This window comes from Alosa alosa, chromosome 24 (assembly GCF_017589495.1).
Source record: "Alosa alosa isolate M-15738 ecotype Scorff River chromosome 24, AALO_Geno_1.1, whole genome shotgun sequence".
NCBI classification, from domain to species: domain Eukaryota; kingdom Metazoa; phylum Chordata; class Actinopteri; order Clupeiformes; family Clupeidae; genus Alosa; species Alosa alosa.
The window spans coordinates 11,455,329-11,469,395 of record NC_063212.1 but is presented as its reverse complement, the minus strand read 5'-3'; the positions used below and the strand labels follow the sequence as shown (position 1 = coordinate 11,469,395).

The 14,067-nt window shown below is 49.1% G+C and overlaps 1 protein-coding gene across 1 annotated transcript in view; it reads left to right on the top strand.

Annotated features, from left to right (window-relative positions):
* The window catches only part of kiaa0825 (KIAA0825 ortholog), a 124,527-nt gene that overhangs the window by 2,123 nt on the left and 108,337 nt on the right, over positions 1 to 14,067 (top strand). The window contains 4 exon segments of the mRNA XM_048235732.1: positions 1,637 to 1,780; positions 7,680 to 7,720; positions 7,723 to 7,844; positions 9,035 to 9,794. Of these exon segments, the coding sequence (XP_048091689.1) occupies positions 1,650 to 1,780; positions 7,680 to 7,720; positions 7,723 to 7,844; positions 9,035 to 9,794 (1,054 nt within the window). The 5' untranslated portion in view covers positions 1,637 to 1,649.

The window sequence follows — 14,067 nt, the reverse complement described above, 5'->3', positions numbered from 1 at the left end:
AGCAGATGCAAGCGCTGATGCACGTCCTTTGTGATGCATATGTGAGAACATAAACACGAACGCACACACACACACACACACACACACACACACACACACACACACACACACACACAGACGTGATACACGGGGACTGACGAGTAGACAGACTGGCATGCACACACACTGTACACACGCACGCACGCACACACACACACACACACTGCACATACACACACACACATACTCCCACAAAGTACACACACAGCCCTAGTTCCTGTGTAATTACACTCTGTAGAGTCTAATCCTATGATTGAAAAACCCAGACACACTTCCAGAAGTCGCACCATGCACACACACACACACACACACACACACACACACACACAGACGCACATCATCAGACAGTGCACTGAAAGTGGAGGAAGGGTGGGGGGGGGTATGGTGGTTAGGGGGTGGTGGGCTTAGAATACAGAGGAAATAATAAAGTACAAGCTTAACTGCGGAGTCTGTCAAGTGAAGGAAATAATATTTGTCCAGCTGGACAGCCTTTCGCTTTTGTGCGGGCTAAATTAATGTTGAGATTTCTGTCTGCACGCCGAAAAGGCAGTCGTGTCAGGGAGGTATCGCGAGCTGTTTGGAGTTTGACGGGGGATTATTAAAATCAGGCCAGATGAAGGGGGGGTGGGGGTGGAGAGGAGCGGCAGCCCGAGCCAAATTGACACTGACACTCTCCATTATTCCCCACTTGACTCGTGATGACGCCGTTGATAGCATGTCTCGGGCGCCTGCACAGAATAACATGGGAGGTGTGTGTGTGTGTGTGTGTGTGTGTTTGTGTGTGTGTGTGTGTGTTTGTGTGTTTGTGTTTGTGTGTGTGTGTGTGTGTGTGTGTGTATGTTTGTGGGTGTGGGATGGTGGTGGTGGTGGTGGTTGGTGGGGTTCTTGCGGCTGCCGTCGGGAGCTTGTTGACGCCGTGGATTGCGGTGTAGTGCCGGAGGAGGCGAGTCAACTCTCGCCCGCCCACCCTCTTGTTCAAGGTGAAGAGCTGACCGGTGTTTATTTTCAGACACCTGACTCCTCGGCGTCCCTCTCTCGCTCCCCTGATGGTTGCCCTTTGCAATTATCGTAAAGTTGCCCCTATTGTGACTTGAATGTACACGAGTGCTCTTCATCACGTACCCAGAATACAAGATGGAGGGACACAGAGAGGGCATTTTGAAGCAGGAAACCTGTTCAGTTCACAGAGCCATCTCTTTGTTTCATATGCAGGATGAATCAATTAGCTTAGAATTGTTAGCGAGAACATTAATATTCATCTTCTGTATTGTATGCACTGTAGTATATGATGTTATTGAGGCTATTATAACTAGTCAACCCCTCCCTCTTAACAAACCCTAAATAGACCTCTGGTTTGCCTACTAGAAGGACCCCAACTGCCATTTTTTCCCATATAAGGAGAACCATGCCTCCTTATATGGGCATACACATCATCCAGATCTCCTTATATGGGCAAAAATGGCAGTTTTCTTTTTTTTTTTTTTTTTTGGGGTTGTTTGCAAACTTTAGAGGTATAATGCAGCCTCTCTTCAGAGACATGGATCCACTTTCCTGGTCAAAGTGGCGCACACTGATCCATACGCTTGTGCCCCAGCAGTGCCCAGCCAGGCATGGACTGGCAGCGGGACCTGCCGTATGACCACATCGCAGCGGACCTGCCGCTGTCCGGCGTGCCAACAGAAGCGGACATCCAGCAGCTCCTCCGAGACACGGAAGAGAAGCTAAAGCTCAACGCCAGCAGGTCAGTAGATCTCGCTAACCACAGTCCTAGTCTGCTTTCAGAGTTTGAGGGCCTTAATTGGAATGATGGGCAAAGGGGCAAAGCCAGAGCTAGTTTATTAACTACTGGCAAATTCGATTAGCTAGTTTTACACCACAAGTAAGACCTTTAGGACAAGAAAGCCTTGATGAGACCGCTCAATCCCCCCCTACTGCCACAATAACTATAGTTTTTTTTTTTACTGTTGGAACATGTCAAAGGAAAGCTTTGGTTTTGTCACAATCTACACAGTGTGTCATTACTTGTGTTTTAGTTTTGTTCCATGACTGAAGGCCTCTTTGTAATCAGACAGGCAAGGGCCATGTGTGGGGTGAAGGGGATCTGAGGAGGAGAACCCGAGTCCTCTGCTCCTCTGATTTCTTTTTACTTTCCTCAATGTCATGCCATGGGGTCAGAGGAGGCCGTCCTGTTCTTAAGGTCTAATTCAACAGGAAATTACACCTCTGACCAAAGAGCTCTCTCTCTCTCTCCCTCTCTATCTCTATCTCATTCTGTTTTGTTCTGTGTCTTCTCTTTTCTCTCATATCCCTCACTCTAACCCCTCCCACCCTCCCTCTCTCCCTCCCTCTCTCTCTCTGCTCTTTCTCTCTCGCTCTGAAGCATGGGCCCTCACGGCAGAGGAGAGGAGAAGCTCTCATGGGCTGAGATCGCACCTCTCGCTCTCCCTCCCTCTGTCCTTCTCTCTCTCTCTCCATTTCCTTTTGAGGGAAGAGAGGCGATGGATAAATCTATCTTTCTCCCTCTCTCTCTCCCTCTTTCCCCCATGATGCTTTTATCCCTTTGTGCTGTTTGTGAGGAGGTGGACGGTCAGGTGCGAGGCTGTGCTAAATGTGTTGTGCCCGAACAAAGCCGCCCACTGCTGTTGCCATTAGAGCCGGGCCTCTCATCCTGCACCGCTCTCCTCTCTTTTCTCTCCTCCATCCGCAAAATGGGGAGAGAGTAATAATTGAAGATTCCACATCTTGAAATGAAAACCCTTGGGTGGGTAATTCAAGGCTTATTACCCAAGGCTGAGGTATTTTTCTGCTTTCCAAGCATTAAAGGCTTATTTAGTGTTCTTGGGGAGATGGGAGACGGATAGCCATTATAAGAACAAAGAGGGGGATAATGGGAAATTGTGTGAAAAAAAAGAGAGGGGGGGAGAGGGGAGGAAAGAGGAGGAAGAGAGAGTGATGCTCAATTGTGTTGGTCAGTCAGCCTTGGGTTTCTTTTCAGGCTCGGAACGCTTCACAGATCCCCCACCACCGCCACAGCCCCCCCCCCTCTCTATTGGTAAAACGCACCCGGGTGGGCCCAGTGTCACACACTACACCTGCTGCCTAAGCCACTTAGTGGTGTCTGGGACAAATTATGGAAGGAGGGGGAAAAAAGGAACGAAGGACAGGAAAAGGAAATGAGAGAGTGAGAGAGAGTGAGAGAGAGAGAGAGAGAGAGAGAGAGAGAGAGAGAGAGAGAGAGTGAGAGAGAGAGAGAGTGAGAGAGTATGAGAGAGAGTATGAGAGAGCTACAGCTGCCTACTCCCATGGCTTTAACCTCTCTATGGGTCAGGGTTGCTTGGCATGCACCCAGCTCTCCCATGTCAGACATTTGCCTAAGAGCCGGCTCCTAATTGGAGGAGATTAAGATAGGTTGACATCGGGCTTGGCTCGCCCCAAATTGAAATGCTGTAATCCATTAGGTTTCCTCAGATGGGACACTTTTCCTGCGTGCCCCCCTGAATAAAGCTGGCCCGTGTGTGTGTGTGTGTGTGTGTGTGTGTGGGTCGAGGGCACAGGGGGCCTCAGGTTACTTTGGCAGGGGAAGTGCCATACTGCTGATAACTGCAGGCACTTGCCAATCTAATGCACGATCGGGTGCCACACGTGCACTCGTGTGTGTGTGTGTGTGTGTGTGTGTGTGTGTGTGTGAATGTCCTGACAAATGTCTTGCTGCTTTGCGGTTGGAAGGATATGAAGATAGGAAAGCCTTAGATAGGGAGCCACGGGCAGGTGGTTGAGGGTATCCACTTTCAGGTGGTTCTTTGGCTCTCTGCGTTGGGTGAGTTGGTGTGTGTGTGTGTGTGGGAGGGGAGAGGCCTGTTTGATAATGGCATTGGGGGTAGAGATTGGTTTCCTGTGCAGTTGGGGATGGTTGCTCACTGAAGCTGGAGCTTATTTGAAAAGGATCCCTTCCTGCCCCCCACCCCCCTTCCCACTCTTCTCTTCTCCTCTCCCCTGGAGCGCACAGCCCACCCACACTAAATTAATTTTGACAAGGAACTTAAGATAACGTCAAACTGCTGACTAATCAGCGGATTGGGTTTCCGTTAGTCACAGAGCTGTGAAACTCACCATCATATCTAATAAAAGCCTCAGATGCACACTTTTTTTCCGATAGGCCTGCTTGCCATGCTCTGGTGTGATCTTTAAAAAACGACTCTTTTACTCTTTGTTTTTTTGGTTTGTGTGTGTGTGTGTGTAGGGGGGGGGGGGTGATTGACAGGTGGGGAAAGGGAGTGAGTGTTGAGTGAGGATTTAAAGGATCCCTTCCTCTTCTCATTTTACAAAACCCTTTTTGTTTAGGTTGGGTTGGGGGAGTGGAGGGCTTTTCTCATCCACTGTTTTTTTTTTGCTAACCAGTCACAGGTGGGCTTGCTTCTTCCACCCTGCTGCTTTGTCAAGAATCACTCTCTCCATCTCTCCGTCTCTTCCTCTCTCTCTCTCTCCCTCCCTCTCTCTCTCGCTCTCTCTCCCAGTCCATCTCCACTCGTCTTTCAGCCATTCTCTCTTCCTCTGTAGTGGTAGGACGCTAATCCACGGAAGTTGATTAGTCTGGGGCTGGTGAAGAACCTTTTGAGGTTGGGGTCATCATAGGAGGTGTAGTGAGGCTAGCACTGTCTTACACACACACACATGCCGACACACACACACACACACACACACACACACACACACACACACACACACACACAAGCCGACACACACACACACACACATACACACACACATACACACACAAACACCCCGACACACACTGACAATCACTCTTACACTCTTGCTCACTTTCAATCAAACCGTTAATCCTGTATCAAAGTGAAGATTAGTGCAGACAAGAAAGCAAGCATGTGTGTGAGCGTGTGTCAGAGAGCGAAAGCGAAATTGAAGACAGAAAGACAAAGTAACTGTAAAAAAGAGAGAGAGAGAGAGAGAGAGAGAGAGAGAGAGAGGGGAGAGAGAGGGGGAGAGAGGGGAGAGAGAGAGAGAAAAACTCATCAGTCGACAGAATAATCAATTCCTTTTGCCCAGTCATTTGTCTCCCATTAAGGCGCCTGGACCCGTACGAGCAGCTCTCCCTGCGTGCTATTCTACATCACGTTCGGCCTGCTGTTACTAATTGAGTGTCTGGAACATCACTCTCACCCTGGCAGACCGTGCTGTTCTCCGATCATCAGCCCCCACCCCCCACACACACACACACACATGGCCAGCCCCACCACCACCCACACTTCCCTGGGCACACGCAACAAGGGTGTCCCCTGACCTGCTATTGAGTGCCAGGCCCACCCGGTGCCATCACCCCTGCGGGTCGCGTGATGTCTTGTAGGGTTTTTGGAGCTGACGGAGCCTCCCGCCCCCCCCCCCTGCTGAACAAAAGGCACGTCTCTCTCTCCGTCTCTGGGTTTTGTCGGAGAGGGTTGGGTGGGTTCGTCTGGGCTCCATCGAGTTGTGTGCGTGTGTGTTTTTTTGTTGTTTTTTTTTTACAGTGCTGGAGCGGGATGTGGAGGCGGGGTGGGTGCACAGATGGGAGCTCATGGCGGACCTGCTGTCGGAGTCCCGAGTCCTGGGGTGGCGCCCAGCTCCACCACACACTGCACCAGCACCAGCACCACCACCCAATACCGCCCAACACCGCACCGCACAAATCCTGTTTTATGTGCGCACATTAAAAGAGACTTAGGCCTATATTTCTGTCCACACACGCACGCATGCCGCAGGTGGATGCCATGAACATGTCTTTCAGCGAGGATTGCCGAGGCAGCGTGGGATGAGGGGCTGTCCATGCGGCGTGATTTCACGTGCCGTAAAAACAACACATGGGAAATGGTGCGTGTATTAGTTCCTGATGCGCCGCACTTAGTGCTGGCAAGCCCATTGCCTGTGTGAACACCCCGACTCGGCCATCTTAGGGCAGCGATGTTATGCGAATATTTTCACTATAGTCCGAAACCCGTATAATCATAAGTTGCTGGTAATTATTATCAGAAAAGCTTTTTGGATTCCTCATACCTATTTATTTGTCAGAGTTCCACATACTGTATGTGCGAGCAAGTTGTGGTTAAGTTTACTGTGTGTTTGCCTCCAAATAGCAACCACCTTTGACATGTTTTTTTTTTTTTTGCTTTGAGTGTAGCTCAGGAAATCGTTGTGACAGAAGGAGTCGCAGAACACAGCAAACGGGTAATCAAAAACAAGCACGCGGCGAAGTCGAGTCGGGGAACAGACTCCCCGCACTTTTGGAACAGTCTGTTTACGGCCTCGGTTTTTCACGGAGGGCCCTTTTATTTATATATTTGTTTATAGTTTTAACACTGGGCTCTGGGCTATTAATTAAAAAGCAGAATGTTAGAGTTGCTGCTCAGAATCCAGGCTGTCATGACCAGGGTGTCATCTGTGCTAGACAGAGCTCAACTCATAATGAAACGAGACTTTTTCACTGTTTTCCTGTTGGCAAATATGGCGTAGACAATAAAGGAAGCACCAAAGTCGCAACTTTTTTTTTTTTTGCGCACACTGAACAACTGTACATTTTTTCCCCCTCATCCAACTTAGATGTTGGGGCACACATTGTGAAAAATTAATTCTGCTTTTTATGCGTGACATTCTTTTTCCTTTCTAAAACATGTCATATTTTAAATGCCGTTTAATGTTTTGGTCGTTGTGAGGCATCTGGGGGCAATGCAAATATGCATGCCTGTCTGTGTGTGTGTGTGTGTGTGTGTGGGCTTTGAAGGCTTGTGTGGGATGGGGTTTTGGTTGCCGCAGCCATCTCAAACACACACACAATACACACGTACACACGCACACACGTGTGACATTCTAAACACACACACACACACACACACACACACACACACACACACACACACACAAACATTGCGTTGCATCGCATTGCTTGATTTGCATGGAGACAGGGCGTACGAGAGCGGCAAAGCGCCGAGAGGTGTCACCTCTGATTTATCAGGCTTCAGCGAGGAGATGACAGCGTGCATGCGGTAATGTGTGTGTGTGTGTGTGTGTGTGTGTGTGTGTGTGTGTGTGTGTCTGTCTGCATGTGTGTGGCATAACAGGCCTGTGTGGCACACCCTCCATGAGCGAGACATGTCACTCTCTCCACCAGCCAATTTTCGAGCAGCACCAGACACCCCGGTAGACGCCGAGACACGAGATTATATTGATGTCTGTGTCCATTACGTGTGATGGCCCTCCTTTCTGGGGGATGGTTAGGGGGGACAGGGGGCAGACGCTGAGGCTTGGGCCTTGGTCTGGGTCCAGGGGTTGGTGATGTGGGTGGACGGGTCCTTGTCGCTGCCCGATGTGAGTCTCGCGCATGCTCAAAACATGCTATTTGGTCACAAAATCAGACTTTTCAGATTTAATAATTCTTATTACTCACTAACATTTAGACAATATAAGGGCACAAATCCTGAAGTTATTTATTTTATGTAGAATTTTATGTAGAATTAGCTCCGCCATCTTGGATTGCCGCTGTCTCTTGTAGCTCATGTGAAAGTCGTTAAATGGACATATGCACGACTCGCATTGGGCAGCGACAGTCCTCCTCACCACTTTCTCTTCTCTTCTCCTGTCCATCCATCGTCCAGCATCGAGCAGAGCCTGCGGGATCTGCAGGGGAAGATGGGTGAGTGGGCGGTGAGAGGCCCTCCAGCCCTACGGAGCTGCTGCAGTGGTTCAACCCGCGCAACCCCAACGGCCTCAGGCCTGTCGCCACGGGACACCAGGAGCTGCTGGAGTTCTACAGAGCACTGGTAAAGCCCAGCGTCAAGTCAAGTCACAATGTCAAAACACACACACACACACACACACACACACACACACACACACACACACACACACACACACACACACACATGTGCAAACAGATACACACACATGTGCAAACAGATACACACACACACACACACACACAGGTACAGTACACACACACACACACACACACACACATAAACAAACTCTCACACAAACACAATATTCTAGCCAATTCAAGGATGGTTGGAGCTAAAGGGGACTGAATGATATTACACAGATCTGCACAGAACTGACATCAGAAGAAGTATGTGAGTCACCAAGATGGCTTAGATCAGATCACACTGAAGAAGAAATGCATTTGTGCAATAAAAAGATTGATTTATGCGGTCTTTTCTCCTTTTTAGATTATATAGTCCTTGTGAACACAAGCGCTTAAGATGGAGATGAAGGCTACTAGAGAAAGCATATTGAGAGTGATCGTGATAGCCAGTGTCTGAAGGCTAGTGTTGAAACTCTTATGAACATTTCCCTACATCAGTTCTATCCTCAAACTTGACCTGGATGGTGGGTGGAAAGCTTCAGAAAGAGGGATGAAATGATGCGATAGTACTGCAGTAATAAAGTATGGTTAAGTTTAGTAAAGCTATTGTCACGTCTTTGTCTGTAAATACTGCATACTTGGTCTGTGTGTTTGGTCTGTGTGTTTGGTCTGTGTGTTCGGTATGTTTCTGTTTTATTTCTTTCCTTTATTTATTTATTTATTTATTTATTTATTTATACTGTGAGAAGCACTTTGGTCTTAAATATGCTATATAAATAAATGGTTACACTTTACTTGACAGTATCGACATAAGAGTAACATGACACTGTCATGAACGTGTCATAAACAAGTCATAAATGTTTATGACATAACACTTCTGTCATTAAGTGTCATTTGGTTTTTGTCATGTTTGTCATGTTTTTTTGTCAGGTTAGGGATAGGGTTAGGGTTGGAGTTCATGTGTCATGACAGTGTCATGTCACTCTTATGTCGATACTGTCAAGTAAAGTGTTACCAATTAAACTTACTTATTTATTTTCTTACTTAGTAATAAAATGCTTCAATAAAAGCAGAGGTCCATGTGTTGATGTTTCTGAGGGATTTGCACACACTCGGCAAACATTTTGGTCTTTTCACCCCTATCTACAGCAACAGTTCCTGAAGGCGGAGGAGAACCGCGAGGAGGTGGTGCTGCAGCTCCTGGTGAACATCTCCTACCAGTGTGGCATCTCCTTCCCCAGCTCCGTCCCCCTGGGCTCCCAGCAAACCTCGCTGCTGCCCAGCATCTTCTGCACGGTGCGCGACGAGTCGCCCCTGGAGCTGCAGGACCTGTGGGAGGAAGTGCGGCTCCAGCTGCAGCTCCACCTGCTGGAGAAGCTGGAGATGGTCGGCGGCGGTGGCGGCGGGACCGCGAGGGCAGGGGAGGAAGGTGAGGAGAAGGAGGAAGAGGAGGAGGAGGAAGATGAGGAGGAAGATGAGGAGGTGGGTGTGGTGTCTCGGGTGCCCAAGCGCATCGTCTGCCTCCAGCAGCTTCTCTTCCTCTACCCGGAGAGCCAGGTGCTGGCGCGCTACCAGCGGCTCCGCGCCAAAGCCACGCGGGCCCTCGTCCAGGCCTCCCAGGTGTCCAGAGCAGCCCGAGCGGCCGAGCGGGGCTTCGAACGGCTGGCGGTGGGCTTCCGGGTGGCCGTGCCGGCCCTCGCCACCATGGTGACCGAGGACCTCCACGCGCTGAACGTCGTGGGCGTGGAACCGCACGCCACCCTGGGCTTCCTCAACCAGGTGTACCTGGGCACGGTGACCAAGGAGCTGGGGCTACTGATGGAGCGGGAGATCGAGAACGCCTTGAAGGACAACACGGCGCCCCAGTGGAAGGGTGCACGCAGGCTGAGCAGGAGCAAGGCCACTGTCGGTCAGTCAAAGACACCCCTCCCCACCCCCCTCCAAACCTCTCTATGAATACTCATCAAGTTCAAGTTCAAGTATTGTCACATACTCAATAAAGTTGCCATACCAATTTGACATTTTTAGAGTTAGTCAGCTCAGCTTCACCAAATAAATTAAATTTAAATATGACATAGAAATATTAGTAATAAAATAAAATAGTAAGGTAAGTGTAAGAAGTAAGATATCAAGGGTATAATTCAAGTGGCAATGATGTTTTAAATGCATCACCACCTAGTGTACAAGCTTTAGTTTGAGACCTGCACAGTGGAACATTATCTATTATATATGAAGCTATAGGTGTATAAGAGACAAGGGGTATGGGGTTGGGGGGGTAGTCTCTATACCCTTGCCGGTATGGCCTCTTTCTTCCTATTGCTTATCCTGGTATCTGTACGTCAGCTTTTGATTGCCAAGGACAAAAACACACACACACACACACACACACACACACACAAACATCTGTCATCTCTCCTCCTGAGTCCAGATGAGAAAAAAAGACTGGGAATAATACAGTCTGAGTCTTGTTGTACACACACACACACACACACACATGCAGCTCAGTAAACCATCAAGTGCGTGACTGCAGGGCAGATTAGTTAGCTGAGGTCACTGAGGCCAATCAAAGGGCCAAGCCAACATGAGTCTTTTTGCCAGTTCAAGTCCAGAGACCTCCTTGAGTCTAAGCAGTACCAGTGGGGGTTGCATTGCCATGTTCTGTAGTATTTAATTTGAATTAATTGTTGTTTTTTCCATCTTGCAAAAATCCAGATGGCCCGGACCAATTTTGAATGCATTTAGCTGCAATTAGCTCTAAGCTGTTTTAATTTAGGTGAGGTAAAACATGATTAAAGCAAGTAATTGCCTGAACCAAAAGAAATAAAGCAAATTATTAGATTGATTTCATTACATTACATTGATAGAAGTAATCGTTTGTTTGAATGCATTTTATCGTTTTGTTTTTGGAGGGCGTTTGACATTGGAGAAAAGCCCTTCTATCCTAATTGATACAAATCCTGAAGACAGGAGGAAGGATCTACGCCAGTGACCGTCCGTGCGTGCGCTCCTCTCTCCATCCGTCTGTGTGTTCTTCTCTATCCTTTCTTCCTATTCCTCCGCTCTGCGCTGGAACATGCCCCTGAGACGTGGAGTTCCTGCTCGGTCTCTCTGTCTTGCTCTCTCTCTCTCTCTCTCTCTCTCTCGCTCCCTGGGGAAGGCATCCTCCAGCATCAGATACTGTCAAACCACTCAAGCGTTTAACAGACCTCACACACACACACACACACACTAACACTCAAAGACAGAAACACACACACACACACACACAGACTTATCATTCCTTTTGGGGAAAGAGGATGAAGCATCATTGTTTCCTCCTCCAGATGTGAACCTTTTGTTGGTTCTCTCTCTCTCCCTCCCTCCAGTGCTCCCACCTCTTTCTTCCCCTCCTCTGCCCTCCTCCTTTTGTCCCCCTCTCATCCCTCTCTTCCTGGGAGTAATGGGCTGAGGAGAGGGCTGGGCGAGTCTGACACACAGGTCCACTGCTCAGGAACAATGGAGCCACTTCAGTTCCTCCCTGTAGACCTTAGTGAGTGTATGTGTGTGTGTGTGTGTGTGTGTGCTCGTGTGATTGCATACAAGCAGTGTGTGTGTGTGTGTGTGTGTGTGTGTGTGTGTGTGTGTGTGTGTGTGTGTGTGTGCGTGTGTGTATGTGTGTGTGTGTGTGTGTGTGTGCAGGTGTGTGCTTGTGTGACTGCATACAAGCAGTTGAATGTGTGTTTGTGAGTGAGTGAGAGAGAGGGAGAGAGAGAGAGAGAGTGCGAGAGCGTAAATGTATGTATGATTTTGTGTGTGAGTGTGTGTGTAAATGAATTTGTATGTATTTAAGTATAAATGTATGTATGATTGTGTGTTTGTGTGTGTGTGTGTGTGTGTGTGTGTGTGTGTGTGTGAGAGTGACAGAGAGAGAGAGTGTGTGTAAATTAATTTGTATGTATTTAAATTTAAGTGTGTGTGTGTGTGTGTGTGTGTGTGTGTGTATGTGAATTAATATTTATGTATAAATGTATGTGTGTGTGTGTGTCCTCCATATACTTGTGCGTCCACATACCCTTATGCGAGAGCGTCAGATTTGTCTGCAGCGCTATGCAAGTTATTTGCTTACATTAAAGGCATAATCCATGTGCGTTCTTATCGGCTACAGCATCTCTCTCATTTCTGAGAAGTCTCCTCAATAGATGTATGAGGCCCCGGGCCTGGACCCTGGAGCCTGTTTGTCCAAACCGCATCCCTGCCTTTGGCCTACCGGCCCCTCCGCCATGAATGGTGCTCAGGCTTGAATAGTCCGACAGCCTTCGCCTCGCCTTCCCCTCAAGGCTGCCACGATGCTTTTCAACGCCAGCAGATTGCCTTGCTGACAGTTCCCTCCGCCGTGAAGCGTGTGCAGTTCACAATAAAGAGATGAATATATCAGAAACATTCATGCCCCCCCCCCCCTCTCTCTTGGCCACTGTGAGGATGTCTCTACCTGCGAGTAGCCCAGGCTTTAAGGTGTGCGCCTCGGCCCTGGAAGGGATGGCGAGATTGCTTTGGCCGGCTAGAATCTTCCAGAAAGCACCAGCAACCCCCACTGTTTGTTAATATTTAATAAGGCCACACTTCAGTAAATAGTGTCTCGGGCAGGAGTTTACACTGGCTGTCAGCAGCATTGTGGCAGAGCATAGCCCCTATAATTACCACACTAGCTTTTATTTATTTATTTATGTTTGTGTTTATTTATTTATTTACACATACACACACACATATATATATATACATTCCATCTTCTATATGCTCTGCATCCCTACTGGAGGGGTATACTGTAGCTGTAGGAGTGGAGTTTGTCGGGCAGGCTTGGGGAATTTCTTCCCCCACCACTAATGAGGAGCGAGGGGGATCTTCTCTTTCTTTATTTACACTCGTCTCTGTGGGGCCAAGATGGAATGAGTGGAATGGCCCACGTCTGACTCCAATTACCAGCGCTGTGTGTTTGTGTGTGTGTGTTTGTTTATGTGTGTGTGTGTGTGTGTGTGTGTGTGTGTGTGTGTGTGTGTGTGTGTGTAGGGACGCTGCGATTATGGTTTCCCCTGCTGAACAGTGGCCTTTGTGTGGACAAGCCTGGTGGTTGACTGGTGAATGCGGGCAGAGCTTGGCGGCTTGGCACTGCTTTGGCCAGGAGGCGGTTTGGTGCTGAGTGGTTTTGTCTCCCCCACTCAAGGACGTCGTCAGTCTCACCGCTCCACTCAGCTGGTCTGGTCTCGGGTGCAGGGTCTGGCTGTCTCTTTAAGGGGACAGGAGATTACAGTGTTCCAGAGTAGGGCCACTGGGGGTCACTGCAGCCAGGAGAGGGAAGGAGAGACGAGGAGAGGAGAGAGAGAGGAGAGGAGAGGAGAGGAGAGAGAGAGCAACCTCCCTAGCAACCTTTAAAAAAGGAACATTTGACAGCCATCCCCCCAATTGGTCCTGCCCCTTTGCAGTGTAGCGTTCATACACACACGCACACACACACACACACACACACACACACACACACACACACACACACACACACACACACACACACACACACACAAGCACACACTCAAATGCACACATACACAACTTAATCGAGACATCAAAACTTGCCCTCCACCCTCCCTGCTGTTAGCCCCTGGGTGGTGGCTGCCTTGAGTGGGGGAGCGATGGCGTGGGTGGTGGTTTGGGGCGGGTGGTGGTGGGGGGTTGTGGGTCTCGGGGAGCTGCTCTCAGTGGGGAGGCTAAACCCCAACCGTCCTCTGCACCCGTGGGTGAGGACCCCACCCATCAGTGCCTGACTCCGCTGCCCCCCCCCCCCCCTTCAGTGGGGTGGCACAGAGTCGGCGCGTCGTGTGTGTGGGGCGGGCATCTGACAGGGCAGAAAATGGAACAGTATCTCCACTCCGCTACTCTCCCTCCTCATCTGGCTCTCACAGCGCCGTGGCTGTATTGTTCCATCATGAGCCGTCAGGAGAGAATGGAGATGTGGTTTGTGCTATTAACATGTCAGTGGACATTCTGCTTCTTTGGAAAACCCACCCCACCAGCAACCCCACCCACCACTCCACCCCCATTTCTTTGAACTGTCGCTTGCATCATATGCCAGCATCATCAAAGGGGACCGGGTCCTCCTTTTTGTCTTTTGCACTGCCTGTCTGTCTGTCTGTCTGTCTGTCTGTCTGTCTGTC